This window comes from Bos grunniens, chromosome 19, assembly GCF_055505025.1.
Source record: "Bos grunniens cultivar Pamir isolate PY7600 chromosome 19, Bosgru_T2T1.0, whole genome shotgun sequence".
NCBI classification, from domain to species: domain Eukaryota; kingdom Metazoa; phylum Chordata; class Mammalia; order Artiodactyla; family Bovidae; genus Bos; species Bos grunniens.
This window is the reverse complement of record NC_141183.1, coordinates 24,807,545-24,834,562: the sequence shown is the minus strand read 5'-3', so window position 1 is coordinate 24,834,562 and position 27,018 is coordinate 24,807,545. Positions and strand designations below refer to the sequence as shown.

The following is a 27,018-nucleotide window of genomic DNA, read 5'->3' as shown; positions in this document are numbered from 1 at the left end:
ATCTCAATCAACTCCGATCTGGACAGAAGTTTGTAGGTGGGCGTCGCAAACGCCCTGAAACTTTGCAGAGGGCTGCGCTGTGCATTTGGTTTTCTCAGAGAAATCCAAGACCTTTCCCCAAAGTTATGAACCTTGGGTTTAGACATTCAGATGAGAATTGGGAAGGAGTGAGGCGAGGGGTCGCGCAAATCTTTGCAGAAGTGTCCTTTTCCCAGGCTATCCCGGCGCCTAACCCAGCTTTCACAGTCGGGTGCCCCAGAGGGAGACAGGGGCTGGGCGCAGGCTGAGAAACTTCGGGTCCGAGGGGAACGCGACTGTATTTGAGACGCGGACCTGGGAGGCGCTGGGGTTGCTGCCCAAGGGTAGATGGAGAGTGAGAGCTGAGGGGGCAGGTAGACCAGACGGGTGGGAAGAGGAAAGGAGGAGGTCACTCAAAAAACGGTAAGTGGCCAGAGAGTCGGGAAGCAAGAGAGAGCGCAAAGAACCTGGAAAGGTGGTGGTCGTGGAGAGAAGCGGCTGGGGGAATGGTGAAGGAGGGCAGCGGCCAAGACCAACTTCTCACGGCCCAGGCCTGGGGTAGACCGGACACATACTCGGCGCTCAATCCCGTTTCTTTCTTTCCTCTCCGTTCTGGGGCAGCTCTGCCCAGCCGGGGTGGGCGGGTGGGTGGAGGGCCGTCGAGGCAAACGGCGCCCTAGGGTGACTCGGTATCACCCTTAGGACCCACCTCCTCCTCCATTCCCGCAGGGTCTGAGTCCTGCGTGCCCGCCGAACTGAGCCAGCTCGAGGGCAGTACTCCGCTCGATGGGGCGGGCCCCAGAACCTGGAAGACACTCCGCCCAGGCCCCTCGCCCCAGCAGTGGAGGGGCCAAGGAGGAGCAAGGGAGGGGGCGGAGTGCGACCTAGTTAGAGATCAGCCCCCCTACCCCCGCCCGCCCGCCCTCTACCCCGGGCCAGGCCCGCTCTGGCCGAGCCCGCAAGGGTTAAAGGCGGCCGCAGGTGAGGTGGGCGGGGCCGTGAGTTCGGGGAAAAAGGAGCGCAGGGCAGAGGATGAAGGCAGAGAGCGCGGTGAGTCACGGGCGGAGCTGGCCTCGCTCGCTCGCTCGCCGGCTCCCGCCCGCCCTCCGCCCTCCCGCCGCCTCTTTCCGCCCCTCCTCCGCCGCCCGCCGCCGGGTCTGCTCGCTGCTCTCGCTAGCCCTCGGCTCCTGCCGCTCGCCGCTGGAGAGCCTGTTGGCGCGCGGGGGTCAAGAGCGCCCTTCGGGAGCGCGACAGCCTGCCGTGGCCGGAGCCCGAGCGCACACTCGAGGTAGGAGCCCTCCCGGGTCGGGGCGGCAAGGGGCGCGCGCACCAGGGATCTCCTCGGAAAGACGTGCCCGGAACGCGCTGCAGCTTCCTCTGGCCTCAGGGGAGGTGGTCCTAAAGAATCTGAGGAGTTTAGAGTCCCGGCGGAGTGAAAACGGGGCGGAAGGGAGAGGCTGGAGACTGGGGAAACTGGAGCGACTGGGACAGCTGGAGGACTGGAAACTTGTGGACCGAATGTACGGAAGTCCTAACCACCTGAGCTCCGGTGATGGGAGAGGCAGCCGGCGGAAGAGGGAAGAAGGGTGTCTCTACCCTCCTTCCCGCCTGGGGAGCCGCAAGCCCGGGTACGCGCCCGGCTGTCTCCCTTACCGAGATCTCGATAGCAGGCTAGTGCATCCTAGGATTGGGCTCCCTGGCCCTGTGGCTGGAGAGGCCACTCTGGAGCCTGGATCGTTAGCTTGTGCCCCAACCCCCACTCCAACCCTGGGGCAGTTCCTAGGCGCCAAAAGCTATTAGGGTCCCAGACCTCACTGCTCCCACCCAGCCCCTTCTGGGCTGCCCCGCCTGGGCCTGAGGCTCTGTTCCTGCAGTTTCACCCAGTTCCTTTCTTGTGGTGAGGCAGCAGGAGCTTGATTAGGCGCCCTAGTTCCCTTCTCCCTCCCTCTCCCAGACAACCTAAGCGACCTCCCTGGTCCCCCAGAAACAGAAGATAGTAAGGTCATCCAAATACTGATTTGGGAGGGGAAAATCCCTGCCCTAAACCACTGTCTCCTCCCGCCACCATCAGCGAAGGTCCAGGCACCCGAACTCACACACTCCAGGCATCAGGGCAGGGCTCCCAGATCTTACTGAGAGGTGGTGAGATGAGGGGGACCTTCAAGTGACAAGTATGTGTTCCAGAAAGGGGCCCACTCTTTCTGGAGGGGAGTGGTCTTTGGTTTCCCAATGGTTTAAGGAAGGAGAAATAGACCAGGAATGGAGAGACCTGGTTCACAGAGATACATACTAGTTGATTGAATGAATAGATTGAATGTCTTTTTTCAAGTGACTTTTCCAATTATGGCTGTTTCCTCTTCTTTAAAATGAGGACTGAAAAATAAAATAAGAGGATTGGCCAGGAGCAGTGGTTCTCAACACTTGGTTGCATGTTAGAATCATGTGGAGAGCTCCTAAAAACTATCCAAGTCTAGAATGCACTCCCTGTATAATATCTCTGGGTAATTCTTCCTCTTAATTTCTGTGCTATTCTGGCTTTTCCTGTTGCTTCCCCTACTCTGTCCCTGAATCCCTTACAGGGGTGGCAATTTTATCTTCCTGAGCTTGCTGGTAAGCTCGTCTCTGCCTGACCCCTTCTCCGGGGAAGCAGACCCCTCCAAGCTTCATATCTGGGTCTCCCCTAGATTGGACGAGGGCAGAGGTAGCAGCCAGAAAACTGACTGGGCGCTGGTGTAGGTCAGGCCAGACAGGAGGCTTAGCTTTCTCTGGTGGAGAGACGTTCTCTGGAAACTGGCACTGTAGCTGTACCCCGGGAAGGTGAAGTCCCCGGTTGAGACAAAGGGAATGGGGGCCAGGTATGGGAATGGGTTTGATGGGGCTGAGGCAATCCAGCCAGGCAGGGAGCTGGGGGGAGTAGTGTAGGGCAGAGAAATGCTCTTCTTCACTGAACATGCCTCAGGGATGGAAAGAGGGCTCTTTTTCTAAAACCTTGGAACCTGCTTGGGGCTTTGGGAAGTCAGGTCACCTTAAGTTTTGGGTTAGAACACCTCCCTCTACCCAGCTGAGTCCTGAGTTAAGGTGGGGACTTAAACTGGAGATGAGCCTAGATTCTCCATTGTGGCTGGCAGCAGATCTGCAGATCTGCGGGGGGAATTTTGGGGGAGGGAAATGGGAGCAATGCCACTGCCCCTCACACCCAGCTGGGCAGCTAGGATGATTCTAGAACTGTAATCTAGGTAAATCTGACCTGCTCACCTGGGACCAGCCCAACTCCCTGGATGAGCTGGGTCCTCTAGGAAGGATCACCTAGGAGAAGGTGAACTTCTATCAGCGTCTGCCCGCGGTGGAGGGCCTCGCACCCTCAACCGTTCCTAGCACTCTTAACTGGTCTTTAGTCTACAACCAGAGGTTCTTTCCCCACTTTTCACCTGGGGGTGGGAAAGAAGCACTTGGCCCAGGAGGGGATCTGGGCTGAGAAGGAAAATGAGCCAGTTACTTACCTCACTTTGTCTCTTCTTTGCCTCCTTTAGGTCCCACCTGAGGTGCCCTTGACTATCCCTGTCCCCCATCCCACCCCGGATCCCGGCAATGCTAACCGCCGTCTGCGGCTCTCTGGGCAGCCAGCACACGGACGCGCCTGCCGCCTCCCCGCCGCGCCTCGACCTGCAGCCTCTCCAAACATACCAGGGCCACACGAGCCCGGAGGCCGGGGACTACCCCTCCCCGCTGCAGCCTGGAGAGCTGCAGAGCCTCCCGCTGGGCCCCGAGGTGGACTTCTCACAGGGCTATGAGCTGCCAGGGGCCTCCTCTCGGGTAACCTGCGAGGACCTGGAAAACGACAGCCCCTTGGTCCCGGGACCCTTTTCCAAGCTCCTGCAGCCGGACATGTCACACCATTACGAATCCTGGTTCCGGCCGACACATCCAGGCACCGAGGATGGCTCGTGGTGGGACCTTCATCCGGGTACCAGCTGGATGGACCTCCCCCACGCTCAGAGCGCGCTGACCTCACCGGGCCACCCCGGGGCGCTACAGGCTGGCTTGGGGGGCTATGTTGGAGACCACCAGCTCTGCGCCCCACCGCCCCACCCACATCCGCACCACCTCCTTCCAGCCGCCGGAGGGCAGCACCTCCTTGGGCCTCCCGACGGGGCGAAGGCGCTGGAAGCGGCAGCCCCAGAGTCCCAGGGCCTGGATACCAGTCTGGACGGGGCGGCCCGGCCCAAAGGCTCCCGGCGGTCGGTGCCCCGCAGCTCAGGCCAGACCGTTTGCCGCTGTCCCAACTGCTTAGAGGCGGAGCGACTGGGGGCTCCATGCGGGCCCGATGGGGGCAAGAAGAAGCATTTGCACAATTGCCACATCCCAGGCTGTGGGAAAGCTTACGCCAAGACGTCACACCTGAAGGCGCATCTGCGCTGGCATAGCGGCGACCGTCCCTTCGTGTGCAACTGGCTCTTCTGCGGCAAGCGCTTCACGCGTTCTGATGAGCTGCAGCGCCATCTCCAGACCCACACCGGCACCAAGAAGTTCCCCTGCGCCGTCTGCAGCCGGGTCTTCATGCGCAGCGACCACCTGGCCAAACACATGAAAACCCACGAGGGCACCAAAGAGGAGGCAGCCGGGGCAGCGGCGGGCGAGGGCAAGGCTGGCGGGGTGGAGCCCCCCGGGAGCAAAGGCAAGCGCGAGGCTGAGGGCAGCGCGGCTCCCTCCAACTGAGCTCCTCCGTCCTGCCTCCCCGCTGGTCTTCCCTGGGGCCATCAGAAGAGAGCCCTCGGGCCCGATGCCCTGGTGGGGGGGCAGCTTGAGTAAGAGGAGAAAGTGGTTATTTATTGAGAGGGAGGAAAAGTGGTGTGGGGGTCAGGGAACCGGGGCGCTAGGGGTTTCGTAGTCTCTGGAGCTGGACGGGACAGACGCGTTTGACTGTTTTGACTGGGCAGGGAGGAGCTGCGCATGCCGGTCAGCTCTCCCCTCTCTATTTCACTCACGCCCCTGGGCTGGGGGTTGGGGAGGGATATCCCTGTGGCGGCTGGAGGGCGGAGGGCACAGGTTGGAGGAGACGTGTCCCGGGAGCAGAGGGGAGTGGGGCCGCCCCGGGCGCTGGGGGTAGCTGTCTGGACACGTCCTTAGCGCCTGGGAACCGGGACATAAAAGGGCCTCCAGAGCCGCCCTGCGCCCCGGGTCCCTTTCATCCCCTTTAGATTGCTTTTACCCCAGGGTTTCCGGAGGAAGAGCTGAGATGGGGTATCAGAGGCTGGGGGTCCCCCTAAGGGAGGAGATTCTATCTGGCTGGGAGGGTTGTCGCCACAGAAGTAACGCCTTTGATGTGCCTCCTTATTAAGCCTTCCAGACCCAGTCTGATGGAGCCATGAAGGAAGAGGGGAAGAGGGCCAGAATCCTGCGACAGCTTCCAGCAAGACCGGTGGGGTGGAGGAGAGAGCTAGATGTGGGGGTTGAGCAAGGAAATCTCTTAAAAAATTGGAGAAAGGAATTTGGTCAGGGAGTGGAACTAAGCCTTTCCCTCTCTAACTCTGATTCAGTCCTTAACTTTTGATCTTTATAAAAATAAAGTTCAGTAGCCCACTCTCATCTGTTACCCCAGGTAGGCCTTCAAGGCAGCCAGGAGACCCTGCTCCAGAATTGATGTAGTTCCTCACCCTAGGTCCCTTGGCATTTGCCTTCCCTTTAGGGATAGAAGGAAGAGGGTTATCTCGGCTGCGTGGAGTTAGGTGGGAATGTCCACCTCCAACTGTTTGGCTCGGAGTGGAGAAGTCTGTCCCTGCCTGGCCATCTTCTCTTCTCTGCTTCTTAGCGGAGAAGCTAAGCGCCACTCTTTCTTTAGCTCGACCCTCCCCTTTCCCGCTGCCTACCAGCCTTGCTCCTCCTGTAGAGTGTGTTAGGAGGCTCCCCTTCCAAATGAAGAGGTTCTCTCGTTGCAAAGGGTCTGCCTTCTGAGGTGATGTCCAGGAAACATCCCTGTTCCCTTCTTTAGATGCTAAAAATACATCCTGATGGTGATCCTGGAGTGGGGAACGTGGGGCCGGGGGAAGCCAGCAGAGGCTGAGCCAGGCACTTGGAAGGAAGCTGATGGGGGAAGGGTCTGGTGGGCCATAGGACCCTGGAGCTAGTGGGCTTTCCCAGGCTCCAGATAGCAGTCTTAAGGTTTCCCCTGACCTCCTTTTTCCCTGCCCTTCTTTCTCCACCCAGAGCCCTATGCAAGGGTTAGTTGTGTATTGATTTTTTAAGTTATAAGCAAAGGGTATTTTATTTAATATTAGGACATGTGTGTGCATGTTGTGTGTACTTATGTATGTGTATATTTCTGTGTGTATGTGTGTTTCTCTACTGAGCCTGGGGTCTCCAGCCAGGGAGACCCCGTCTTGTTCAACCCAGCCAAGGTCCTCTGGCCTAAGGCCCATAGCATCTTTTCCTTGGGGATGCTGGAGCCCAGTCCAAGGACTGGGTGCTTTTTGGGAAGTGGGGCTGGAATCTGGGGGGTGGGGGTGGGGGAGGGGATATGTTTGTGTAGAAGAGAGCCCTTCTTATGAGGGGTAGGGTGACTCTCCCTGAAGGACCCATGGGGTAGGTTAAGAAGTCACGTCCTTTCTTTATGCTCCCTCTGTCCCTACCTCCTGCTTATCTGACCAGAGGTCCCTTTCCTTGTGGAGAGAGTTGGGGGCAGAAGAGAATGGGTAGTGCCTGCAGGTTGCCTGGCCCGGTGGGCAAGAGGGAGGGAGAGAGGGTTCCGTGGGCGTGAGATGTCGTTTTCCTCCACCCATCGAAAGCAGCCACCCTCTCCCTGTGCCACCAGGATAGTCTTTCCCAGTGACCATTCTCAGGGGAACTCCCTAGTGGGTGTTGGGGAGGGGGGTGTGGATGTTTCCCCCATGGAGGCCCCGAGCTCTAAGGTGTGCAGGTGAGGGCTTTGGATAGATTTTCTTCTGCTCCCCTCTTTTATAGACCGAGGTTGCTTGGCTGTCTGCCCTCTTCTAGGCAGCCCCCTAGAGGAGAAATGTAGGATTTTTTTTTCTTTAACTGCTGTGAACCCACTTTAGGGGGGTGGGGGGAGGAGGAGGAGGAAGCGGCCTGTGTTTTTTATGCCATAATAAACTCATCAACCACATCACTGCTTCATTTGTCCTCTAGCTCTGGCTTCCTTTTTGACTCAGGGTCCCTCAGCAGTGAGGACCAGGCTGGCTGCAGGGTGGGTGGACACTTCTCTTTGATCCTGCGGCCCTGGGCAGCCTCCCCTTCCTTTGTTTGGGGGCAGAGCTGAGCTGATTGAAGGGTCGGATCCTGCCCTGCCCGGAGGTTGTTGGTGCAGGAGGAGGGTGGGGTTCCCTCGGGGTTGATAGCTGGGCCGACTGTCCTTCCCTGGTCGTCACCTGTGGAGATGGAAAGATTCTAGATATTTCCTTCCTCTTCCACATGCAAGCCCCCACCAAGAATGCTGGTTCCCTGCCTTCCCAGAGATGGCCAGCCTCTTGGCCCCCTCTCCCCGCCCCTGTGGGGGTGTGCCTGTCAATCAGGCCTTTTGGTTGTGAGTGAGGTGGGGGTGACTGACAGCGATTTCTTCACCCAGGATGATCCCTATCAGGGACAAGGTGATGAAAGGCAGCCCAGCTATCTGATGGGCTCCCGCCCCGCTGGAAAGTATGAAGGAAAGGTTCGTACTGCAGCTCCCAGCTAGAGACCCGCCACAGTTACACAATCGCAGTGTGCACAGAAGTACTTCACTGGGTCCATGGGGCACCCCCAGATATGTGCAAATGCATACTTTTCCAGGCTGCTCCGTGCCTGGTGCACAGTCGGTGCCTGACACATGTCAGAGTAAAAGCCTCATGACTCCAGAGTCCCAAACGTAGGAAGGTTGATAGGGATCAGTTTTTAGCTCCAAGGGTGCAGAGTAGGTTACTACAGTCTTCCATCTTCCCATCCTACATGATGACCAAAATTATCTACCCTAGTGGGACTCCTATTCTCCTCACTCTAACCCTAACCGACTTTCTCAGAGCCAAGTCTGGTACCCAGGTTGGCCAATTCCATCACTTGTTTGGGAGAGTCCGATGTTCCAGAATTTCTTAAATGGCATCAGCATGATTTAGGGATTACAGTGGAGAGCAGACTGGTGAGGGGGTCAAATGTTTATTTTCATATGCTGCTGGACTTAGACGCCTGGGTGGAGGCCCATTCCTGTGACCTCAGGCCCACTCCACTCCCTGCAACTCTTCTTTTTGTCTTCCCGGTTCTGGGGACTCAGACCCCAGGAAACTGGCGAATCCTCCCCTCCTGTCCCCCTTCGCTGCCCCCAGGGGACAGGAGGGCAGCTGTGGGGCCGGCTGGGCCTGTCTGGGCAGGGCTGGGGCCACCCCTCCTCCGCTTGCAGCTCCTCCCGCTGACCTGCATTCTTAGCGGGGGCCTTTGGTGGGGCTCTGATGATTAGTCGCTGGCCCTGGCAGCAATGCTGCCTGGCTGCCCTCTCCCCCCGCAATGGGGCCCGGGGCCACCTCTGACCCCTCACTTCTGTTGTCCCAGGCAGGACAGTCCTAGAGGGGCTGAGAGCAAGTTTGGGAAATAAGAACATGGGTCTTACCCCTCTGGGCAACGTCTCTGAGCCACTCTCTTCTCTCCTGGGAAGTGGGAGTTGAAGCCCTCTAGGGTGGGTGAGTGGAGTCAGGAACGGGAAAGTGACAGGGGAACCGGCAGCCTGGGAACTGCAGCTGGAGGCTGTGCTGTACGGCCCCAGGCCTCTCCTCCTGCCTGTTCCTGCCCCCCAGCGGGCACCTGGGGAAGTGCACGACGTGAACTGGCTTTCCAGCCCAGCGAGGCGGCTATTCAGTGTTGATCACCACATAGCCTTGATGTTTGCTTCTGGAATGACGTCCACTGGCAACCTCAAGAACCGCCCCCCGCACCGCCCCACCCCCCGGCCCCCCGCCCCGTACATCACACCAGAAGCAATTCACTTCCCATTAATCCTAGCGAGTCTGACTGCTCAGCATCTGAGCAGTGTGGGTTTGAAAAGAATCTCAGGAACCAAGTAGTCCAGTTGTTCCTACCTGGAAGAGGGCATATTAGAACCATTCATGGAGTTTTTCCAGATACCCCGATTCACGCCCCAACATCCCACCAAATTATGTCCCTTGGGGGTGCAGTAGAGCAGCGCTTCGCAAACTTTACACCTGGGGGTCCTGTTAACATGCAGATTCCCATTCAGTAGGTTTGAGGTGGGGCCAGAGATTCTGCATTTTTAACAAGCTCCCAGATAATGCTGATGCTGGCAATCCTCGGACACTCTGAGAAGCAGAGTATTAAAGTATTGTCCTATGCAATGGGAGTTGTGTGGTTGAAATATAATCCCTCCTCACCCCATCCATGATTCAGAACCACTGATCTAGTCCAACGCCTTCATTCGTTACTGGAGACGCTGAGGCCCTTGCAGGTGAAGTGACCTGCCTGAAGAGGCCTGCGGCGCTATGTTATAGCAGGAAAAAGGAGCAGGATGAGATGCTGGTCTGCACAGTTCCAGGTAATGCTCTTTTCCCTCCAGCCCAGCTTCTAGGTCAACCTTCTGTTCAAGTGGCAGTCCCTTTTCTGAAAGTGACACCCATTTCCCTGGAAATAGCACCCTCTTGGGAACCAACTGTGTTTATCTGGAGGCAATCAGAAGATGTCTCAGGACTTTGCAGTGGTTAAGAATCCACCTGCCAATTCAGGGGACACAGTTCGATCCCTGGTCCGGGAAGACTCCACATGCCTCCGGGCAACTAAGCGGGTGCGCCACAACTACTGAGCCCACCTGAACTCTAGAGCCGCACCACGCATAAGAGGAACCACCACAATGAGAAGACCAGGCACCCCAACTAGAGAGCAGCCCCTCTCGCGGCAACTAGAGAAAGCCCACGCACAGAAACGAAGATCCAGAACAACAAAATATAAATAAATAATCTTTTTAAAAAGAAAATGTCTCAGATTTCAGATGTCCCAGCAGCCTTATCTTGTAGGTTTTCCCCAGCCATCACTCCCACAGCTGCCCACCACCTTCATTCCCATCCCAGGAATGACAACAGGCTGGGATGCTGTGGCCAGATCTCTGAGCAGCAGCCCTGATTGGTTGGCAGGGTAGACGTGGGCAAAGTATATAACCTGCAGTGTGTCCTCTCTCCACATTCCAGAGGGCTCCATAAAGCAAATGGGAGTGAGATCCATTCACTTAAATGCTGGTTATGGAGATGATTTATACAGGAAAATGACCTGTCAAGCAGAATATTTGAGATCAGAGTCCACCTCCATATGGATATATGCCCCCTTGGCCAAGATTTCTCCTTTGCTGTTTCAGTTACAAATCTTTGGACTAGAAATTTCCAAATTTTCTTTCAAAGCTAACTTCCAATGAGTTTGAGCACTGTGGGGCAGAATTGGCCTTTGGGGACTCAGAATGGATTTTGTGTATATGAGTTAGTTGCTCAGCTGTGTCTGACTCGTTGTGGCCCCGTGGACTGCAGCCCCCCAGGCTTCTCTGTCCACGGAATTCTCCAGGCAAGAACATTGGTCACTGTCAGGACAGGGAGCAGAATTCTCCAGGCAAGAATATTCCCTTCTGCAGGGGATCTTCCCCACCCAGGGACTGAACCCGGGTCTCCCGCATTATTGGCAGATTCTTTACCATTTGAGCCACCAGGTATATATGCCTTAAAATTTTTTTAAGGAATTCACTTCAATTATTCCCAGGCCTCCTGGCCTGTGACCATTCCTGTCGATCTTTCTTTCTTTTTGATCTTATTTCTGAGGGGTTGGGGAGGGGGAGGTGGGAGATGGGGAGGAGCCGGGGGAACAGGGTATGACGAGGATGCGGAGGAGGGTGCACCAGCCAGGAATTGTGCCTTTGGAATTCAAATTAGGTGACAAGTAGCTGAGGTTCTTCCTTAATCTCCAGATGCCCTAGCTGTCCACATTCTCTAACCAATCAGCCAAGTTTTCCTTTCTTCCCTTTTCACGTGGGCTCCTTTCCACCTCCGGCTCCCTGTCCCGACAGTGACCCCACTGGAGAAACTAGCGGATTCGTCGCAGCCTTTATCGGGCCTAAAAGCTGCACCCGGGTAGGGCAGGCAGCAAGCAGGACTCCGAAGGCCGCTTCGCTCCAAGAAGTGGTGCTGGCGCGCACTCTGCTGGAAAACGGAAGAACTGCAGGCGCTCGATTTCGACTCCGCCCCCGAGGCCAAAGTCTTCCAGGTCACTTCCAGGAGCCTCCGCCCGTGGGACAGACCTTACCTGAAGCGGAGGCTGTAGGACTCCGGACTAAGCTGGGGATTTGCACGGAGAGAGGGTGAGGAGCATAAAGTGTTGGGGGAGCGAGAAACGGGCCGACAGAAGAGGGGCTTGGGACTCTTGGAGAGAGGTTGGGTAGCGAGGGAGCCGCTCCTGCGACTGCCCTGAAGTGTCACGTTCCCGAGTAGAGCAGGGCCCTCGGAGCGTGCGGTCTGCGCCCGTCTGCCGATTCCCAAACCTGGAGCCCGTGGAGAGAGTGGGCGTTTCCTTCGCTCACGCCGAGCAACGAATACGCGTGCGGTGCTGTGCGTGGCAAACCCGTCGCAGTGTCTTCCTGTAGTGTCTGCACGTGTTGGGAGGGGTGCTCCCTAGGACCGCTCCCCGGTCAGGATGGTGGAGAGGTGGCTTGAGAGGGACACACGCATCCCCATCTCTCCCCAGATGGCATCGTGGAGCCCTGACACCCCATGTTCCTGCGACTGCTTTGTCTCGGTGCCCCCGGCCTCGGCTCTCCCAGCCGTGATCTTTGCCAAGAACTCTGACCGGCCCCGGGATGAGGTGCAGGAGGTGGTGTTTGTACCGGCAGGCACGCACGCCCCTGGGAGCCGCCTCCAGGTGGGTTAGGCCTTCCAGAGTGCTGGGAGGTGTGGCAGTAATAGGTATTCTTCTAAAACCTTCCTCCTCTGTTCCCCCGACCTGAGAAGCTACCAGATGTGGTGAAAAGAACATGAGCTTTGAGTCTACTGACTGGGACCTAACCTGTTATTTAGCCGCTGTTGACCTCAGTTTTCTCATCTGTATAATAGGGATAATAAGACCTTCCTCAAAGGGTTGTGTTGGGTGATGGGTTCAGCGCCACCACTTTAGAGGTACCTTCCCCCTTTCTAAGTGGACCTCCCTTTTCTCCTCCCTCATCTCCAGTGCACCTACATTGAGGTGGAACAGGTGTCCAAGACCCATGCTGTGATCCTGAGCCGCCCTTCTTGGCTGTGGGGGGCTGAGATGGGTGCCAACGAGCATGGTGTCTGCATTGGCAATGAGGCAGTGTGGACCAAGGAGCCAGTCGGGGAAGGGGAAGCCCTGCTGGGAATGGACTTACTCAGGTGCGGACCTGCCCTCCTTCATCCCCCCTTGATACACCAGAAATCTGGGGCTGAATACTGACCCAGGCCACCCTCCCTGCCCCCAAGCACCTCCCCTTTTTCTGCCCACTTTGTCGTCCTCCCCAGGTAGGCTGCCCCCTCCCCTCCCCTCTCCTGGCCCCATCTCCACAGTCTGGTGAGGAGCTCCCAAATGTAGCCAGCTCTGGGTGTCTCCTGGCCCAGAAATAGGGCAATGGTTTAACTTTTTTTTCAATAGAAGGAAATTTTTTTTGAGTGAAATCTCATGAAGAATTTTGGTTTGTAAAACCAGTTAATAACAGATAAACTGATCACACAAATAAACGAGAGCCGGCAGCTGGAGCAGCTGCTCTGATAGAGATTGGAGGGCACAGGGCATGTCTTCCTCCAGGAATGTGCTTCAGTCCATTTCATGAACCCCTCAGAGCACAGCTTGAAAACCACAAGCCTATAGATGGTGGCGATTTTCTCTGTGACTTGGGCTCATCACCAAACCTCTCTGGGATTCTTCTGTCCACTGAAGCTCTGCCATCAGCACTGATACCCCATCTCCCTTCTGTCCCCTGGACTCTTTGTGCCAGGCTGGCTTTGGAACGGGGCAGCTCTGCCCGGGAGGCCTTGCACGTGATCACAGGCTTGCTGGAGCGCTACGGGCAGGGGGGCAGCTGCCGGGAGGACCCCACGCCATTCTGCTACCACAACACTTTCCTGCTGGCCGACCGGACTGAGGCCTGGGTGCTGGAGACGGCGGGGAGGCTGTGGGCTGCACGGAGGATCCAGGGTGAGGGGCCTGGCGCTGGGGCCTGCCTCCCAGAAGCGTTCTCCTTTTGGGGTGGGAATGGTGGTGGGGGCAAGGAAGGCCCGATCCAGGTGCAAATGTCTCGGATGGTGGGGACGTCCAGGGACACGGGAGATGAGCCCTCTCGAGTACCTCACCTCCCCCTTCACTTGCTTGAGTCCTTTTGTGCTTCAGCCTGCATCTTCCTCTGGGGAGCCTTCCTGGACTTCCTGGTGGCCAGGCTTCTCCCTTATACACAAGCCGGGGTCCCTTCATGATGATGCTCCCTGCAGTTGCCGGCTCTCATTTATTCGCGTGATCGGTCTAACTGCCCCTCCACGAGGGTTGTCTTGTTCTCTTCACCACTGTGTTCTCAGCACCTAGCTGAGTGCCTGGCACAGGACAGGGGCTCAACAATATATGAGCGACCCCTCATCTCCTCTGTAGAGGGGGTCCACAACATCTCCAACCAGCTGAGCATCGGCTCGGACATCTCGGCAGAACACCCTGAGCTCCGGCCCCACGCCCAGGTCCAGGGCTGGTGGGACGGGCAGGGCACCTTTGACTTTGCCCAGGTCTTCTCCCTGAGCCAGCAGCCTGTGCGCATGGAGGCTGCCAAGGCCCGCTTCCGGGCCGGGCAGGAGCTGCTGCAGCAACAACAAGGTCAGTGAGTAGACAGCGTGGGGCCCAGCTCTCTTCCCTCCCACAGCCTCGGGGGCTTACTCTGAGGCCGGAGGGCCCCCTTCTGCCCTCGGGGCCCTCACTGTGTCCTCCTTGGCAGGGGGTATCACAGCAGAGGTGATGATGGGCATCCTCAGGGACAAGGAGAGCGGCATCTGTATGGACTCTGGGGGCTTCCGCACCACGGCCAGCATGGTGTCTGTGCTGCCCCGGGACACCACCCAGCCCTGCGTGCACTTCCTCACTGCCACACCAGACCCATCCCGGTGAGAGGGTGGGGAAGCTGGGGGGGAACGCCCCAGGCAGGGGAGACGGAAGGGTACCAGAGCCCTTATCCTTCCATTCTTGTCCCACTAGGTCTGTGTTCAAACCTTTCATCTTTGGGGTGGGGGCAGCCCAGCCCCCCCAGGTGCTGTCTCCCACTTTTGGAGCACAGGACCCTGTTCGGACCCTGCCTCGATTCCAGACTCAGGTGGATCGCCGGCACCCCCTCTACCGTGGACACCAGGTGGCCCTGGGACTGATGGAGAGTGAGCAGGTAACCCCGGGGAAGAGGGGCTACCCTGGGGGATGACGCACTTCCCCCACCCCAACTGGGACTCTGGAAATATGAGGGGAACTGGGAGCAAAGGAGACTCTAGAGCTAAGGAGAGGAGTCTCTCCCTTCAAAGTCAACCCTGGAAAATGTTGGGTGTATATCCTTTCTCCTGCTTATGTGAGATGGCAGCCATCTGCCCCTACTCCGTAATCCAGAGGGAAGCCTGTCCCGGGGATTCATCGCCCCCTTTCCCGGGCAGGCTCGGGGGCAGCAGCTTCGGCAGAAGCAGCGGGACCTGGAGCAGGAAGGCCTGGTGGCTGTGCGGCAGCTGCTGACCAGGGAGTGTGCTCCACCCGCCCAGGAGCTGGGCGGCCTCTTCCAGGCCTTTGTGGAGAAGGAGACCCAGGCATATGCCTGAGCCTGACCCCTCCTGACTTGGCCTGTGGTGCAGGGGGCTGCAGTGGGCACAGGACCCCTGGGGTAGAAGCTAGAGAAATCCCCTCACCTCATCCCCCACCCCAGCCTTGTTCTGAGTGGCCAGGTTGGCCTTTGCTCTAATAAATGTGTTTTATTTTCTTGTTCAGTGTCCAGCTCCAGTGGGGGTGGGAGGGCCAAGAGAGGACAAAGGGCAGCCCTGCAGTGGCTGCAGGGCCTCTGGGAGCCTTGCTGGGCAGCACATTCTTCTAACTTAGGTGGTGGAGGAACCTGGGAAGAGAAGGGGCCCCCAACATGTGGGTGTGGGAACATGGAGGGGCATGGCTGGTACAGCAGGTGGCTGCTCATGGGGAGAATTACAACCACACGTTTTTGGTTCTTGGCTTGAACCTTGGAAGGGCAGTCCCTGGTGGGGGGCCGGTGGTATGTGATGTGTCTACTGTGAGATGGCATCTCCACCAGGCAGTGCCCACCTCCTGCCAGCTCAGAAGCCAGGTGGGGGCCCTGAGGTGGGGCACCAGTCCCTTGGGCAGTTCCTGAAAGATCCTGTTCTTTAGAATCAGGCTCTGTATTCCTGCTATTGTTTCTGGGTGCTTTTTACTGACAGCTTCCCCTGAGATGCCCCAAGTGATGCAGAAGACACACGCAGGGCCTAGAGATGCTTTATTGGGGACAGGCTCCTGCCACAGGCCAGGGTTCTCAGGCCGAGGGGAGGCCCACTCCTTGTTCCTCCGTGTGCCTGGGGCTTCGCTGATAGCAGTAGGCTGCATTTCACTTCTTGATTTTTTTGGTCACAGTTTTGGTTGTGCTGGGGGCCCCAGCCAGAGAGGCCTTGGGGGCTGTGGCCGCTCTGGCCCCCTTCCTTGCCTGCATAGTGCTTTGCTGGCCCCTGGGAGCCAGAGGGCACAGTCTCTTGGTGGTAGAGGAGGCCTCTGGCAAGGAAGCGGGCTCCGGGGTTGTCTCTTTCTCTTGTGTGGGGGTGACGGAAGGGCTGCTGTCCCCAGCCATGGGCGCCCCCGGCAGCGGGGGCAGGTCTGTGAGGGTGGGCTGAGTCTCCACCCTCAGCTGGTGCTCCAGCAGGGCTGTCTGCTGCCTGAGCTCCCGGTGCCTGCTCATTCCCTGCTCCAGCTCCTTGAGGAAGCCTGTGAGGGGTGGGATGGTGGGTGGTGGATAGAGCCCCGGGCTTGGCAGAAGCAAACTCTCCCCTACCATCCCTAGAGGGGAGGAGACAAGGCAGGTTGGGAAGGACTATTCTGGCCCTGGGACCACCTCCCCAGACACCGCCTGTCTTAGCTTCTCCCGGACCCCACAGGGCAGCTGCACACTTTGGAAAGCAGGGTCACCTCGTTCTGAGCAGAATGGGCCTCTGAGCTCTGGGAACTCCTCATCCTCATCACTCAAGGCTGTACCCTCCTCGTCCGAGGTCCAGCGCTCTGCCACAGGCTGCCCGTCCAGGTCTAGGAGCAGTGGCAGGGCTTCTGTCAGCAGCTTCCTGCGGGGCGGAAACAGCAGAGGTTACCCAGGAGGGCACCCTGGGTGTGGAGCTGGGAGGATGTGCAGACACAAGCCGCAGCAACCACACCGGGAGAGGTGGTGTTCTTGAGCTAGAAGATGGGCCTGTGGTCAGGTCAACACGGGAACCTTTAGTTCCTCCTCACCTGTAGCCATCCTGGTTGGTGCAGCTGTTTCCAGTCAGGTTGAGGATGAGAAGGCTCTCGGGGAATTCATCTGCACACAGCAAAGAGCGGGGGATGAGGTTCGCACCCCCACCTTCCAGTCCAAAGCCACTGCCCCTTTGCACAGCCCTCCAAGCCCCCTGGAGGATGTGCTGCTGACGTAAGCACAGGGAGGAGGGCAGAGAGGAGGGAGGGCATCCCAGGACCTATTCCATGAGCCAGGGCAAGGGCGTTCCTACCCAGCTTCAGCGTTTCTATCAGGTTCTCAGAAAGGTCCAGAAACTGGAGGTGGGGGAGGTCACGGAGGTTTTCCACTTGCCTAATTTGGTTTCCTGCCAAAGACAGGAAGCTGTAGGGGAAGGGAGGGGGAAAGACAACTGAATCACAGAACAGCTGGAGGAAGGGATGGGAGCCCCAGGTGCCCGGGCCCCCCTGGCTCAGCAGCTGGACGAGTGGGGACACAGGCCCTCCTGGGGTCAGGGAAGCAGAGCTAGGCTTGTGGGATCCTTGGCTGACCAGCAGCTGGGCTTGGGGACATCTGAGCCAGTTTTCTGGAGTATTACCAGGTTTCCTCCCCTTCATTCTAGCTCTTCTCCCCTCCCCCAACCCTGCCGGAGCCCTGGCACCATGTACCGTAAGGAGGGGACGCAGGCCAGGTTCTCAATTCTCTGAATCTTGTTCTGCAGGAAGAGACCAAGGTGGGGGAAACCAAGCTAAGGTCAGTTGAGTGGGGTCCCTTTAAAGGGACAAAGCCCTAAGACCATGTCTACTCTTGAGGCTGGAGACCTGGCCCTTTGGGAATGATCACCCCACTCCTTGAACAAGTCATGAGTGCCTTGGGATGATTTGCTTTCTCCAAGTCGATGGCTGAGGACATAAACTTGGGGCTGGCTAAACTTGATTTAAGTACCCTGATCACCCCACAACCTGGACATCAGAGAAAGGAAACCAAGGGGGGCCAGGAAACGGAAAGGCCTTGGTCGTGGACTGCACACGCAAAGGGGAGAGCAAACCTGTGCTACTGTGACCTGGCCAGTGTCCGTGGGGGAAACTGGGAGGGATCTGGGCATATTCAACCTGGGGGAGCCCAGAGATTAACCGCCCCCACTCCCACCCCCACCAAAAAGCCTTTGAGCTTCTGAAGGATGCAGAGGAATCTTATGCTTCTCTCTTCCTGTCCTTCAAAACAGGAAATGGACTTGAGCTGTATAACATGAGAGATTTAGGACAGACACCATCTAGGACTTTTAGAACAAGCAAAGTGTCTGATAGAAAAACAGTGATTTAAGAGCAAGGTCAGGATCTCTTTTGGGTGCATTGGTCTTTCAATTCAACAGAATTCCTGATTCATCTGGAAACCGTTTCAATGAAGGTCTGCCTGCCTCAACACCAGTAAATGGACAAGATGACCTGGTTGGCGTCTTTCAGATTAAACAAACATGACTCACAGGGGCTGGAGTCCCCTCCCCAGGGAGAAGGAAGGGCAGGAGGCAGGACATTACCCCTTGCAGATAGAGGCTGTGAAGATTCTGGAGGCCCTCTAAGTTCCTGATAGTGGTAATTCCCTCCCGGTCCAGGCGAACAGTCTGCAGTTCAGCAAGCGTGTGGAACCTGGGCAAATGGGTGCTGTGACAGAGTGCCACTTCTGTGGTCTCTTAGCAGGAAGATGGAGGGGAGGGTGTTTTAAGGAGGGATGGATGGCTCAGTGACTCTGATCAGATGTCAGGGACACCTGCTTGACTCATGAGGTGGGGTCTAGATTGGGAACCTGGGTTGACTTGGAGACCTCAGTAACTATCAGTAGCACTGGGAGGGATAAGGGTGAGAGGGGAGTGAGAATCCTTGGACTGGGAAACTGGGTGATGGCAGCTATGGTTCCTGCAGATGTGGGGGCAGACTTCCTCCAGCCAGCTTGGGTTGGGGAGGCAGGGGCTGGGGCAGAGAGGAGATGCTTCCTTACATCCCTTCTGAGTGGTCCATGGAAGGAAAATCACTTGTTCCACCCATCCATTCATTAATCCTGCAACATTTACTGAATGCCCATTAGAGACAAATGAGAGAGTCCCTGCCCATCACTACTAGGGAAGCTGGCCAAACATCTATGACAAGTGGATGACAGAAGCACGTGCAGAGGACTAAGGGAGTAGACTATACATTGAATCCAGGGGATTCAGGGAATGGTTCCTGGGGGAGCTGACACATTAGTAGGAGTTAGACTGGAAGGAGAGGGGGGATGAGAAGGCATTTCAAGCAGAAGGAATAGTATGTGTGATTCCAGCCTTTCTTCAACTGCAATGTGCCCATGAACCCCTTAGGGAGTCTTGTTAAACTGCATATTTTGATTCAGTAAGTGGGCCTGAGATTCTTCATTTCTAACAAGCTCCTAGGTGATGCAGATGCTGCCCACCCACCCCTCTGAGTGGTAAGAGCACCACTCTGAGTAGTAAGTGCTAAGCTGTGGGAACATGGGGTCTTAGAGGAATCACACTTACGGAGAGTGGCAAAAAATAAGGTTGAAAAGGCACCAGGCTAAAGTGTTTGGATTTTATTCTGGAGGTGCTAGGAAGTTAAGGAAGGTCCTGTCAGGGAGTGTCTGACCAGATTTGTTATTTAAAAGGATCATTTTGGCAACAGTATGGGGTGCCTGGACTGGAGGCAGACAAACTAATTAGGAGTTTGTTGAGAAGTGATGACTTTAGACCCTTATTTAAAGCAACTGAGTGGGCATGGTGAAAAAGAGAAATGAATTTTAAGGAGGAAGAATCAGTTGGACATTGCCACTGACTGAATGTGTAGAGTAAGTAAAGAGAGGGACAAAAGTAAGTTGACCAATCAGTAGAGCTCAGGGGACTGGTCATTCTCTGTGTTTCAACGTTCCAGCACCCCTTTCCTCTCCGGTGCACTTACATCTTCTCTGACAGATCCTCATCTTCAGGGAAGGCCAAGTTCCGCCTAGTGATGAGGGCTTCAGTAATGCACACGCCACTGATTTCCTCTGGACTCTGGGCAAGTTTAGCTGTGAAAAGATGAGTCCAGTTGTTACATTTCCTTGTTCTTGGGGGCCTGACTCTACTGTTAACCAACTGTTCTACCCATCCCACCTCCCTACTCACCTCCAGGCATGATCTAAAAGTTGCTGGCTTGCGGAGCGATTGGAACGAAGAGAAGTAGAGCAGCTTGGACAGCCCCTGGGAATGGAAGAACCCAGGATGGTATGAGGAGAGAGAAGCTCAGAGAACTGGGGGATAAAGGAATGGGGTTGGTTCAGAGCTAACTGTTGGGGTGGGACAGAAGACGAAAGTAAATCGAGGTGGAGGATCTGGAGTTTGAGGAGTGTATAGGGGCTTTCCAGGCCGCCTACAGGGGGATTGTAGGTAGATAACGGTGCGGACGGATGGAAAGAGCGGCTCGAGGTGTCGTTGCTAGGAGACCGGACGCCTGATGACGAACCGGAGAGGGCGGGCTCTCAGGTGCCGGGTTCAGCGCATGAGGATTGCTGCTCCAGCTGGCGGCTCCTCCCTCCGCTTCCGGTCCTGGGACTACCCACAATCCTTAGCTCTTTCCGTCGCGGTCGTCTCCCGGTCCTTCTTCCGGTGGCGATGGCTGCGGCCGTGGCTGGGATGTTGCGAGGGGGTCTCCTACCCCAGGCGGGTAAGGAGCGGCCCACGTCTTCGCGGCGCGTTCTGGCCGATGCTCTCTATTCGTCTCCCTCCTCTGCTGCTGGTCATTTCCCCAAAGTTCTGATCCCAGACAGCTCTCGATGACTGTAGATATTAGTTTAATGAGTGATTTTTGAGTACCTTATATAGACCAGGCACAGTGATAAGTACTTTACATGTATTACTTCGCTTAAACCTTAAAGCATCCTATGAAGATCTCTGGCCTGATCTAATTTCCTGTGATTCCAGATTCTAGTAATAACAGCAACACAGCAGAAGCCTCGGGGACAACCACAGTACTTATTCTCTATCCCCTAGTCCCCCTGCCTTGTTTAGGGTTTAAACCCATTACCCAGTTTTTTTCTGCCTCCAGAAATTAAGATCTCAGGCCTTCCGTAGCCACCCTCTGCAAAGGTCTCCCCTGTTAAGTCTATCTGTCACCCTGTTTATTGACCCCTTCGCCTCTTCACACACTGTACTTTTGCATTTGTTTGTCTTCTCTATTAGACTTTAAACTCCATCAAGGCAGAACCGTATTCATTCAGCATAGCCAGCAGGTGGCATGGTGCTTGACATTAGTAAGCATGCTGTAGATATTTGTTTAATGAATGATTTTGAGTACCTTATATAGACCAGGCGCAGTGATAAGTACATGTATTTCATTTAAACCATAAAGCATCCTATGAAGAAGGCATTCTCCTCCCCTCTTTACAGGTGAAGAAACTCCTTGAATGGTCAAGGTCACAGCCAGTAAGTGGCAGAAGAAAGATTGGAAATTGGCTCCATGTGTGTCAATTCTATCTCACTAAAACTGCAAAAATTTGGTTCCATCTGATACAGAGCTTGTGCTCTCAACAGTTAGGATTTGTGGCCACTAGCAAGAAAACCTCTCACTTCAGCAAAATCTCCATGCTCTCTGATTATTAGAGCCACCTTCTGACTGAAACTTTCCCTGAGATCCCATCCTAGGCTTGGGGAGGGCTGAAAATGGGAAGCTGTAACCTGAGTCCTTTTGTTGAGAATGAAGGGGTTTCTTTGGCCTTGGTATCTCGAGTGTCTCCCTTGTCTTCTGAGGGGTGCTCTGCAGCAATGCCTGTAAAGAAGGAAAGTAGAGAGGAGAAAAACTTGTTTGGGGGGAGATGTGAGAACAGTATAACTTTTCCCTCCTGCTTCAAATCCTGGGGGAAGGAGTAGTGCTTAGAGCAGTGATTCTCAAACTTCAGCCCTCATCAGTATCACCTGGAGGGCTTGTTAACACACTGTTCGCTGGGCTCCTCTTCAGAGCTACTGACTCCTCATCAGTATCACCTGGAGGGCTTGTTAACACACTGTTCGCTGGGCTCCTCTTCAGAGCTACTGACTCAGGAGATCTAGGACAGGGCCTGAGAAGTTGTATTTCTTACAAGTTCTGGGTGATGCTGATGTTGGTTTGGGAGTTGGTGGTAGTGCATACTTTGAGAGCCACTGGCTTAAAGTTGGCAAATTGTGGCAGGGCTGGTCTTTTCTCCATAGTTAGTTGTATTAGAAACAGGCTGCATCTGTTTGTTTACATGGTGACTGGCTGCTTCCATGATACAGTGGCAGAGATGGCTCTCAAACATAACATTTTTGTTTGGTCACTTAAGAAAAATTTGTTCAACTCTTTCCTTTTAAAAATGTGTTCGAAATACTTTCTCCTTTGCTCCTGTTTTTCCTCATCTCTGTGCATAAAGAAGAGCTGGAGAAGTGGGTTCCTCCAGGATGAAGCACCTGAGCTAAGGTCACCCATTAAAGAAAAGAAAAGGTTTGCGGATTCAGGCTTTCCAGCAGACAGTTCCTTGTTCCACTCAATGCCAAGGCTAGCTTTGTGAGCTCCGTGCATAGAGGCTGGATTCTTTGTCTCTGGAGCAGACTAAGGTTCTTTGTCTCTGGGATAGACTAAGGCTTCCAAGAGGCTACATCTCACCACGTGGCCCTTTTTTTCTCCCAGGCCGGCTGCCCACCCACCAGTTTATCCGCTATGGCTCCAAGGCTGTTACTCGCCACCGTCGTGTGATGCACTTTGAGCGGCAGAAGCTGATGGCTGTGACTGAGTATATTGCCCCCAAACCTGTTGTCAACCCAAGATGCCTGCCGCCCCCTCCCAGCCCCCCGCAGGAGGTGAGGAGGCTGGGCATGTCGCCTGGTGGTGGGATGGTGGATTAAAGTGATCTTGTCTCTGTGGCCATAATGAAGTAGCACTCCACGACATTGTCATCTACATTGTTACTTCCCCACTTTGATCCCAGAGTTCAGATCCTTTAAAATGAAATCTGCCTTTGATTCTCTGTTGGCCTCTTGGACTCCGTGGATTGTACAGGTGTGGGTTTCCTTCACTCTTGTCTCCAAAAATGTGTGATTGAAACTCTCCACATAGGTGAGGGGAAGAGAGAACATCCCACTGATCTTGAAGCTCCCAGGTTTTCTTAGAGGAACAATACAAAGTTTTTGGTCCTTGAAAGAGGGCAGAAAGATCAGTGGAGTATTGTTAACTTGATGGTGGTTTTCAACTCCCCAAGTTCTCAACTTTGAGAAACACTGTCTTGAGAAAATGAAGTCTTGTTCTGTGAAAATACCTCAATTTTGAATCAACACTGTAAAAGAGTAATCTTGTCTTTAAATTGATAAAAGAATTCAACATGAGTACAGTCTCAGAGGGCTAATTAAGTAATTTTGACAATATTATTATCAAAATAACATGAGCTGGGTCAGACTGTTGTCCATTTCAAAGGGACTGAGTGTTCTCAGGTGTTAAAAACACTGCTCTAGGCACATGGAACTCTGTTCAATGTTATGTGCCAGCCTGGATGGAAGAGGGGTTTGGGGAAGAGTGGCCACATATATATGTACGGGTGAGTCTCTTGGCTTTTCATCTGAAACTACCTCAACAGTGTTAATCAGCTGCACTCCAATACAACATAAAAAGTTTAATGTTTGAGGGGAAGAATGCTGTTCCAGGGGATTTCCTGGCAGTCCGGTGGTTAGAACTCTGCTCTTTAACTGCCAAAGGCTTGAGTTCAGTCCTTGGTCGGGGCACTAAGATCCCACAAGCCGCATGGCGCCATAAAAAGATGATAGTATAAAATTTTAAAATAATAAAAATGCTGCTCTGAAGCCTGTAGTTATCAGATGGAAATGAAAGGGTGGAGTGAGAGAACATGTTTCTGAGAGTCAGGGGCCCGGTTCTCCTTCCTGTGCCCTAATCTTCACTTGGGCATCACTGGGAGCTCTGGCACCCATCCCTGAGGGAGTAAGGAGTACTAGAAGGGGCAGCTTATGTCCCCTTGGTCCTCCCTTCTTGACCTCAGGAGACAGGCCTCATCCGGCTCCTCCGTCGGGAGATAGCCGCAGTTTTCCGAGACAACCGAATGATAGCTGTCTGCCAGAACGTGGCTATGAGCGCGGAGGACAAGCTTCTCATGCGGCACCAGCTGCGGAAGCACAAGATCCTGATGAAGGTCTTCCCCAACCAGGTAGGGAGTGGACCCTCATTCCCCGCCTTGTTCCCCACCCGCTCCACCCCCATGTCAGACCACAGCATCTCTCCCAAGAAGTGGCATTCCCAGCTCCCTTCCATGGCAGCTCTCTAGTCCGGGCCCTGAACTGTGTTAGGGCTTGAGGAGACCTTCATTAGCTTGAGCCCACAGCCTGGTGTGGCCTGTGACCAAGGTGGGTGACTCTTCCTCCTACTCAACCCCAGTAAGCCCTTCTCTCCTGCCGGTCCAGATCCTAAAGCCCTTCCTGGAGGATTCCAAATACCAAAACTTGCTGCCCCTTTTCGTGGGGCACAACTTGCTGCTGGTCAGTGAAGAACCCAAGGTCAAGGAGATGGTGCGAATCTTGAAGAGTGTGCCTTTCCTGCCGCTGCTGGGTGAGCAGCCAGTTGGGGGTGGGGCTGAAGTGGAAGTGGGTGCTCCAGCAGCCTAGTGTCACCTTCAAGGCTCGTGTGGGTAAAAGTGTGGCCATGCTTGGAGGGGACCCCTCCTCACAATGGGGCCTGCCTGTGTCACTCTGGGGAGGGGAAGTTCAGACACCTTGAGTCTAGTCAGGGGTGTTTTGTTGTTTATAGTTACTAAGTCGTGTCTGACTATTTTGCGACCTTAAGGAGTATAGCCCACCAGGCTCCTCTGTCTATGGGAATTCCCAGGCAAGAACACTGGAGTGGGTTGCCATTTCCTCCTCCGGGGGATCTTCCAGACCCAGGGGCTGAACCCAGGTCTCCTGCATTAGTAGGTGGATTCTTTACCACTGAGCCACCAGGGAAGTCCAGTAAGGGGGTAGTGGGTGTTGAAACCCACACAGATGAATATGCTTAAACAGGCCAAGGGAAGGGTGCTGAGGGACAGGATTCCTCTGACGCTGAGAAACCCTGGAGGTGCTTCTTCTGGAGAATTCTGATTTCATAGTTATCTGTTGGTGGGGCAGGAATCTGTGTATATAATACAGATGATACAAATTCCGCCCCCGCCCCCGCCTCCATCAACATGCACTCCATGGTTCTTCAAGGAAGTTTAGGAGGAAACACTGATGTTGTGGGGGTTACATAATACACGGAAGGGTTTTCCAGGAAGAGTTAGGAAGGAGAGGAGGGGACTGATCTGAAACACTGGGAGTGGGGTGGGACACAGGGAGGGACTGGACCTGGGGGAAGGCTGGGAGGTAGAAAAGGGTGGTGAGAGCAGATTCCTAGGGTGGAACCGTTGTCTTTGAAGAGGAAACTCCTGTGTGGGAGCCTCGCTGATCCTGTGTTCCTCTAGGTGGCTGCATTGATGACACCATCCTCAGCAGGCAGGGCTTCATCAACTACTCCAAGCTCCCTAGCCTGGCCCTGGCACAGGGGGAGCTGGTAGGAGGGCTCACCCTCCTCACAGCCCGGACCCACTCCCTGCTGCAGCACCACCCGCTCCAGCTGACTGCCCTGCTGGATCAGTATGCCAGACAACAGCACGAGGGGGACCCCGTCGTGCCAGCCAGCACGCAGCCGGATCCTCCCAACCCTGTTCAGGACTCGTAGCCAGCCTCCTGTACCCAGCCTGCCCATAAATACATTCTGCCCTGTTGGCTGTTGGAGACATGGGGAACTTAGGGTGGGGAGTGGTGGTGTTACCTGGCGTTTACTGACAATGATCTCTTTCAGTACATGGCCACCCAGAGATGTAGGGGAATTTCATTTCACAACAGAGGCTTGTAATCACTATCTTTGTTTCTAGTTTTCCTAACTTGGGACCTGATAGGAGCCATCTCTGTCCGTTTTCCAGGTCCAAGGCGGAGAAGCCCTGCCTTCTGTTTTCACTGTGCCTCGCTGCACACGCCTCCCAGCCTAGCCCCTTGTGGCTCCTACGTGCCAGAATAGCTCAGCTGAGTAGGTAATTGTGCTGAGAATGGCATCTGTTGAGAGCCTGCTGTGCCAGGCCCACTGCTAACCACTTTACATGTGCTAGTTCCTTGATTTCTCACATAATTATCCCGATTTCACAGACAGGAAGACTGTGGGGAAAAGAAGTCAAATGGCCTGTGAAAGGCCATGCTGTTAGTAAGAGGCAGCACAGGGACTGAACCAGGTGCTTTTCAGCTGTGAGGATGCTCCCCTGGTTTTCTACACTAGAGCTTTCTCATTAGGGCCCCAAGAGTGCTTTGAGTGTTCATTCTGTGCCCTCGGGGTGTGTCGTGTCATGGGAAAGTTGGGAGCACTGCTTTATGATAAAGTGAAATACATTTTTCTTAACTGTGCTTTGCTGTTTATAAGCTTATCCTCCCTGTAGACATATTCCCAAGGTCATCTCTGACTCACCTCCCTTCCTAGAACATCTCCCTCCTCCCGTGTCCAAGCCTGCCACTTGCCTGTACCTGCTCCCTCAAATGACACTGCTTACACGCTTGTCTTTTTGAAGGTAGCCGCCCGCTTTACCAAGTAGCTGACGTGTCTCAGGTGGTTCAAAACAAAAGAGCTGATGGGGAGGAAACCAGGATTCTGTTTCAATGATGGGGTCTGAAGGCTCTTAGTAGGAGTCCTCATCCAGGTCTCAGGGAACTGAAAGTTTCTCATGGAGGATGTTTAACTTGGAGCCCGCCCTTGTCCTTGATGGGAGCGCGTTCCGGGTGGACACGGGCGATGCACGGAGGTGGCCGTGGCTCATTTCTGGGACTTGGAGCAGTGCCTCAGCTTCCTCAGTCCTGGGCAGACGCTGCTCTGGCAGTGGCGATCTGCGGCAGCTTTTCCTTCCCTGGTCCAGGACCAGCTTCCCACCGTGCCCAGCTCTGCCCTTCGCCCAGGGATGCTCAATCAACATAAAGTGAATTAAAAGGCCCTTGAGGCTCCTGGGTGCTAGAGCTAGTCTGGCCAGTGCTGCCCAGTGCTCTCCCTGGCTCCAGAGCCCTGCCAGGTGCCAACAGTGCCCTCCTGGGGTGGCAGGAACGGCGCCGAGGTTCTGAATGGAACACACAGTACGCATTTTCTGAGAGATGTAAGACCCTGAAGGGTAAGCCGAGACCCAGGCGGAGACAGCTGGATGGGAAAATGGCCCACGTCACATTGGAAATCAAAGAACCTCAGACTGCACCCTTCACCCGCTGGCGGTGCCTGAGGCCACACGGTTCAAAACCCACTTCTTTCTAGAAAGGGGCTGTACTGCACTTAGCTGTCAGTCCAGTTCCCATCCATTTGAATAAATTCCAGACTTTTCAGCAAGAGCAAGTTTTTAATTAGAATTGAGCAGCTGCACACTACTCTAGCAGAAGGGCAAAGGTGCTCAGAGAGGGGGGCTGAGCTAGCCCTTTACCAGCCAGCCTGTTACTGCCCTGGACCTGCTCCTGATCCAGGTAGGCCGGG

The 27,018-nt window shown here is 55.1% G+C and overlaps 4 protein-coding genes across 16 annotated transcripts; 3 read left to right on the top strand and 1 right to left on the bottom strand.

Moving 5' to 3' along the window:
- Positions 1-1,010: 1,010 nt before the first annotated feature.
- Positions 1,011-7,138, top strand: SP6 (Sp6 transcription factor). The gene is made up of 2 exons (XM_086355444.1): positions 1,011-1,306; positions 3,549-7,138. Exon 2 carries the CDS (start codon positions 3,607-3,609, stop codon positions 4,732-4,734), a length of 1,128 nt encoding a protein of 375 aa, XP_086211570.1. The 5' UTR covers positions 1,011-1,306; positions 3,549-3,606; the 3' UTR covers positions 4,735-7,138.
- A 4,109-nt stretch (positions 7,139-11,247) lies between these two features.
- Positions 11,248-14,979, top strand: SCRN2 (secernin 2). Of its 2 annotated transcripts, XM_086355430.1 has the most exons (8): positions 11,248-11,341; positions 11,725-11,898; positions 12,205-12,386; positions 12,986-13,185; positions 13,630-13,845; positions 13,964-14,129; positions 14,221-14,401; positions 14,661-14,979. In XM_086355430.1, the coding sequence occupies exons 2-8, from the start codon at positions 11,725-11,727 to the stop codon at positions 14,817-14,819; spliced, it is 1,278 nt and encodes a 425-aa protein (XP_086211556.1). In that variant the 5' UTR covers positions 11,248-11,341; the 3' UTR covers positions 14,820-14,979. The 2 variants fall into 2 exon arrangements, with proteins under 2 accessions (XP_086211556.1, XP_086211555.1); XM_086355429.1 differs by lacking the exon at positions 11,248-11,341 and having other exon boundaries at positions 11,659-11,898.
- Positions 14,980-15,482: 503 nt separating this feature from the next.
- LRRC46 (leucine rich repeat containing 46) lies at positions 15,483-20,145 on the bottom strand. 11 transcript variants are annotated; one of them, XM_086355441.1, is made up of 9 exons: positions 19,963-20,145; positions 19,626-19,700; positions 19,420-19,528; positions 18,015-18,123; positions 17,146-17,192; positions 16,752-16,861; positions 16,495-16,564; positions 16,180-16,328; positions 15,483-15,978 (listed from the first exon to the last, which is right to left on the bottom strand). In XM_086355441.1, exons 2-9 carry the CDS (start codon positions 19,633-19,635, stop codon positions 15,608-15,610), a joined length of 975 nt encoding a protein of 324 aa, XP_086211567.1. In that variant the 5' UTR covers positions 19,636-19,700; positions 19,963-20,145; the 3' UTR covers positions 15,483-15,607. The 11 variants fall into 11 exon arrangements, with proteins under 11 accessions (XP_086211567.1, XP_086211559.1, XP_086211565.1 ...); XM_086355433.1 differs by having other exon boundaries at positions 15,483-16,050; positions 18,015-18,138; positions 19,963-20,099; XM_086355439.1 differs by having other exon boundaries at positions 18,015-18,138; positions 19,963-20,099.
- Positions 20,093-25,919, top strand: MRPL10 (mitochondrial ribosomal protein L10). 2 transcript variants are annotated; one of them, XM_086355442.1, is made up of 5 exons: positions 20,093-20,163; positions 22,141-22,310; positions 23,498-23,662; positions 23,916-24,060; positions 24,947-25,919. In XM_086355442.1, the coding sequence occupies exons 1-5, from the start codon at positions 20,112-20,114 to the stop codon at positions 25,201-25,203; spliced, it is 789 nt and encodes a 262-aa protein (XP_086211568.1). In that variant the 5' UTR covers positions 20,093-20,111; the 3' UTR covers positions 25,204-25,919. The 2 variants fall into 2 exon arrangements, with proteins under 2 accessions (XP_086211568.1, XP_086211569.1); XM_086355443.1 differs by lacking the exon at positions 20,093-20,163 and adding an exon at positions 20,888-20,921.
- The last annotated feature ends 1,099 nt before the right edge of the window (positions 25,920-27,018 follow it).

What these genes read in the sequence shown, in the direction of transcription:
- SP6 (XM_086355444.1), top strand. Translation starts at nt 3,607, where the DNA reads ATGCTAACCGCCGTCTGCGGCTCTCTGGGCAGCCAGCACACGGACGCG.
- SCRN2 (XM_086355429.1), top strand. Translation starts at nt 11,674, where the DNA reads ATGGTGGAGAGGTGGCTTGAGAGGGACACACGCATCCCCATCTCTCCC. An exon ending in CTGGGAATGGACTTACTCAG is followed by an intron (nt 12,387 to 12,985) that starts GTGCGGACCTGC and finishes TCTTTGTGCCAG; the next exon opens with GCTGGCTTTGGAACGGGGCA. An exon ending in GGCTGCACGGAGGATCCAGG is followed by an intron (nt 13,186 to 13,629) that starts GTGAGGGGCCTG and finishes TCTCCTCTGTAG; the next exon opens with AGGGGGTCCACAACATCTCC.
- LRRC46 (XM_086355433.1), bottom strand. An exon ending in GAGGATCTGTCAGAGAAGAT is followed by an intron (nt 18,139 to 19,419) that starts GTAAGTGCACCG and finishes ACTCTGTCACAG; the next exon opens with CACCCATTTGCCCAGGTTCC. An exon ending in GATAGAAACGCTGAAGCTGG is followed by an intron (nt 16,565 to 16,751) that starts GTAGGAACGCCC and finishes TGCTGTGTGCAG; the next exon opens with ATGAATTCCCCGAGAGCCTT.
- MRPL10 (XM_086355442.1), top strand. Translation starts at nt 20,112, where the DNA reads ATGGCTGCGGCCGTGGCTGGGATGTTGCGAGGGGGTCTCCTACCCCAG. An exon ending in GGGTCTCCTACCCCAGGCGG is followed by an intron (nt 20,164 to 22,140) that starts GTAAGGAGCGGC and finishes TTTTTCTCCCAG; the next exon opens with GCCGGCTGCCCACCCACCAG. An exon ending in GCCTTTCCTGCCGCTGCTGG is followed by an intron (nt 24,061 to 24,946) that starts GTGAGCAGCCAG and finishes GTGTTCCTCTAG; the next exon opens with GTGGCTGCATTGATGACACC.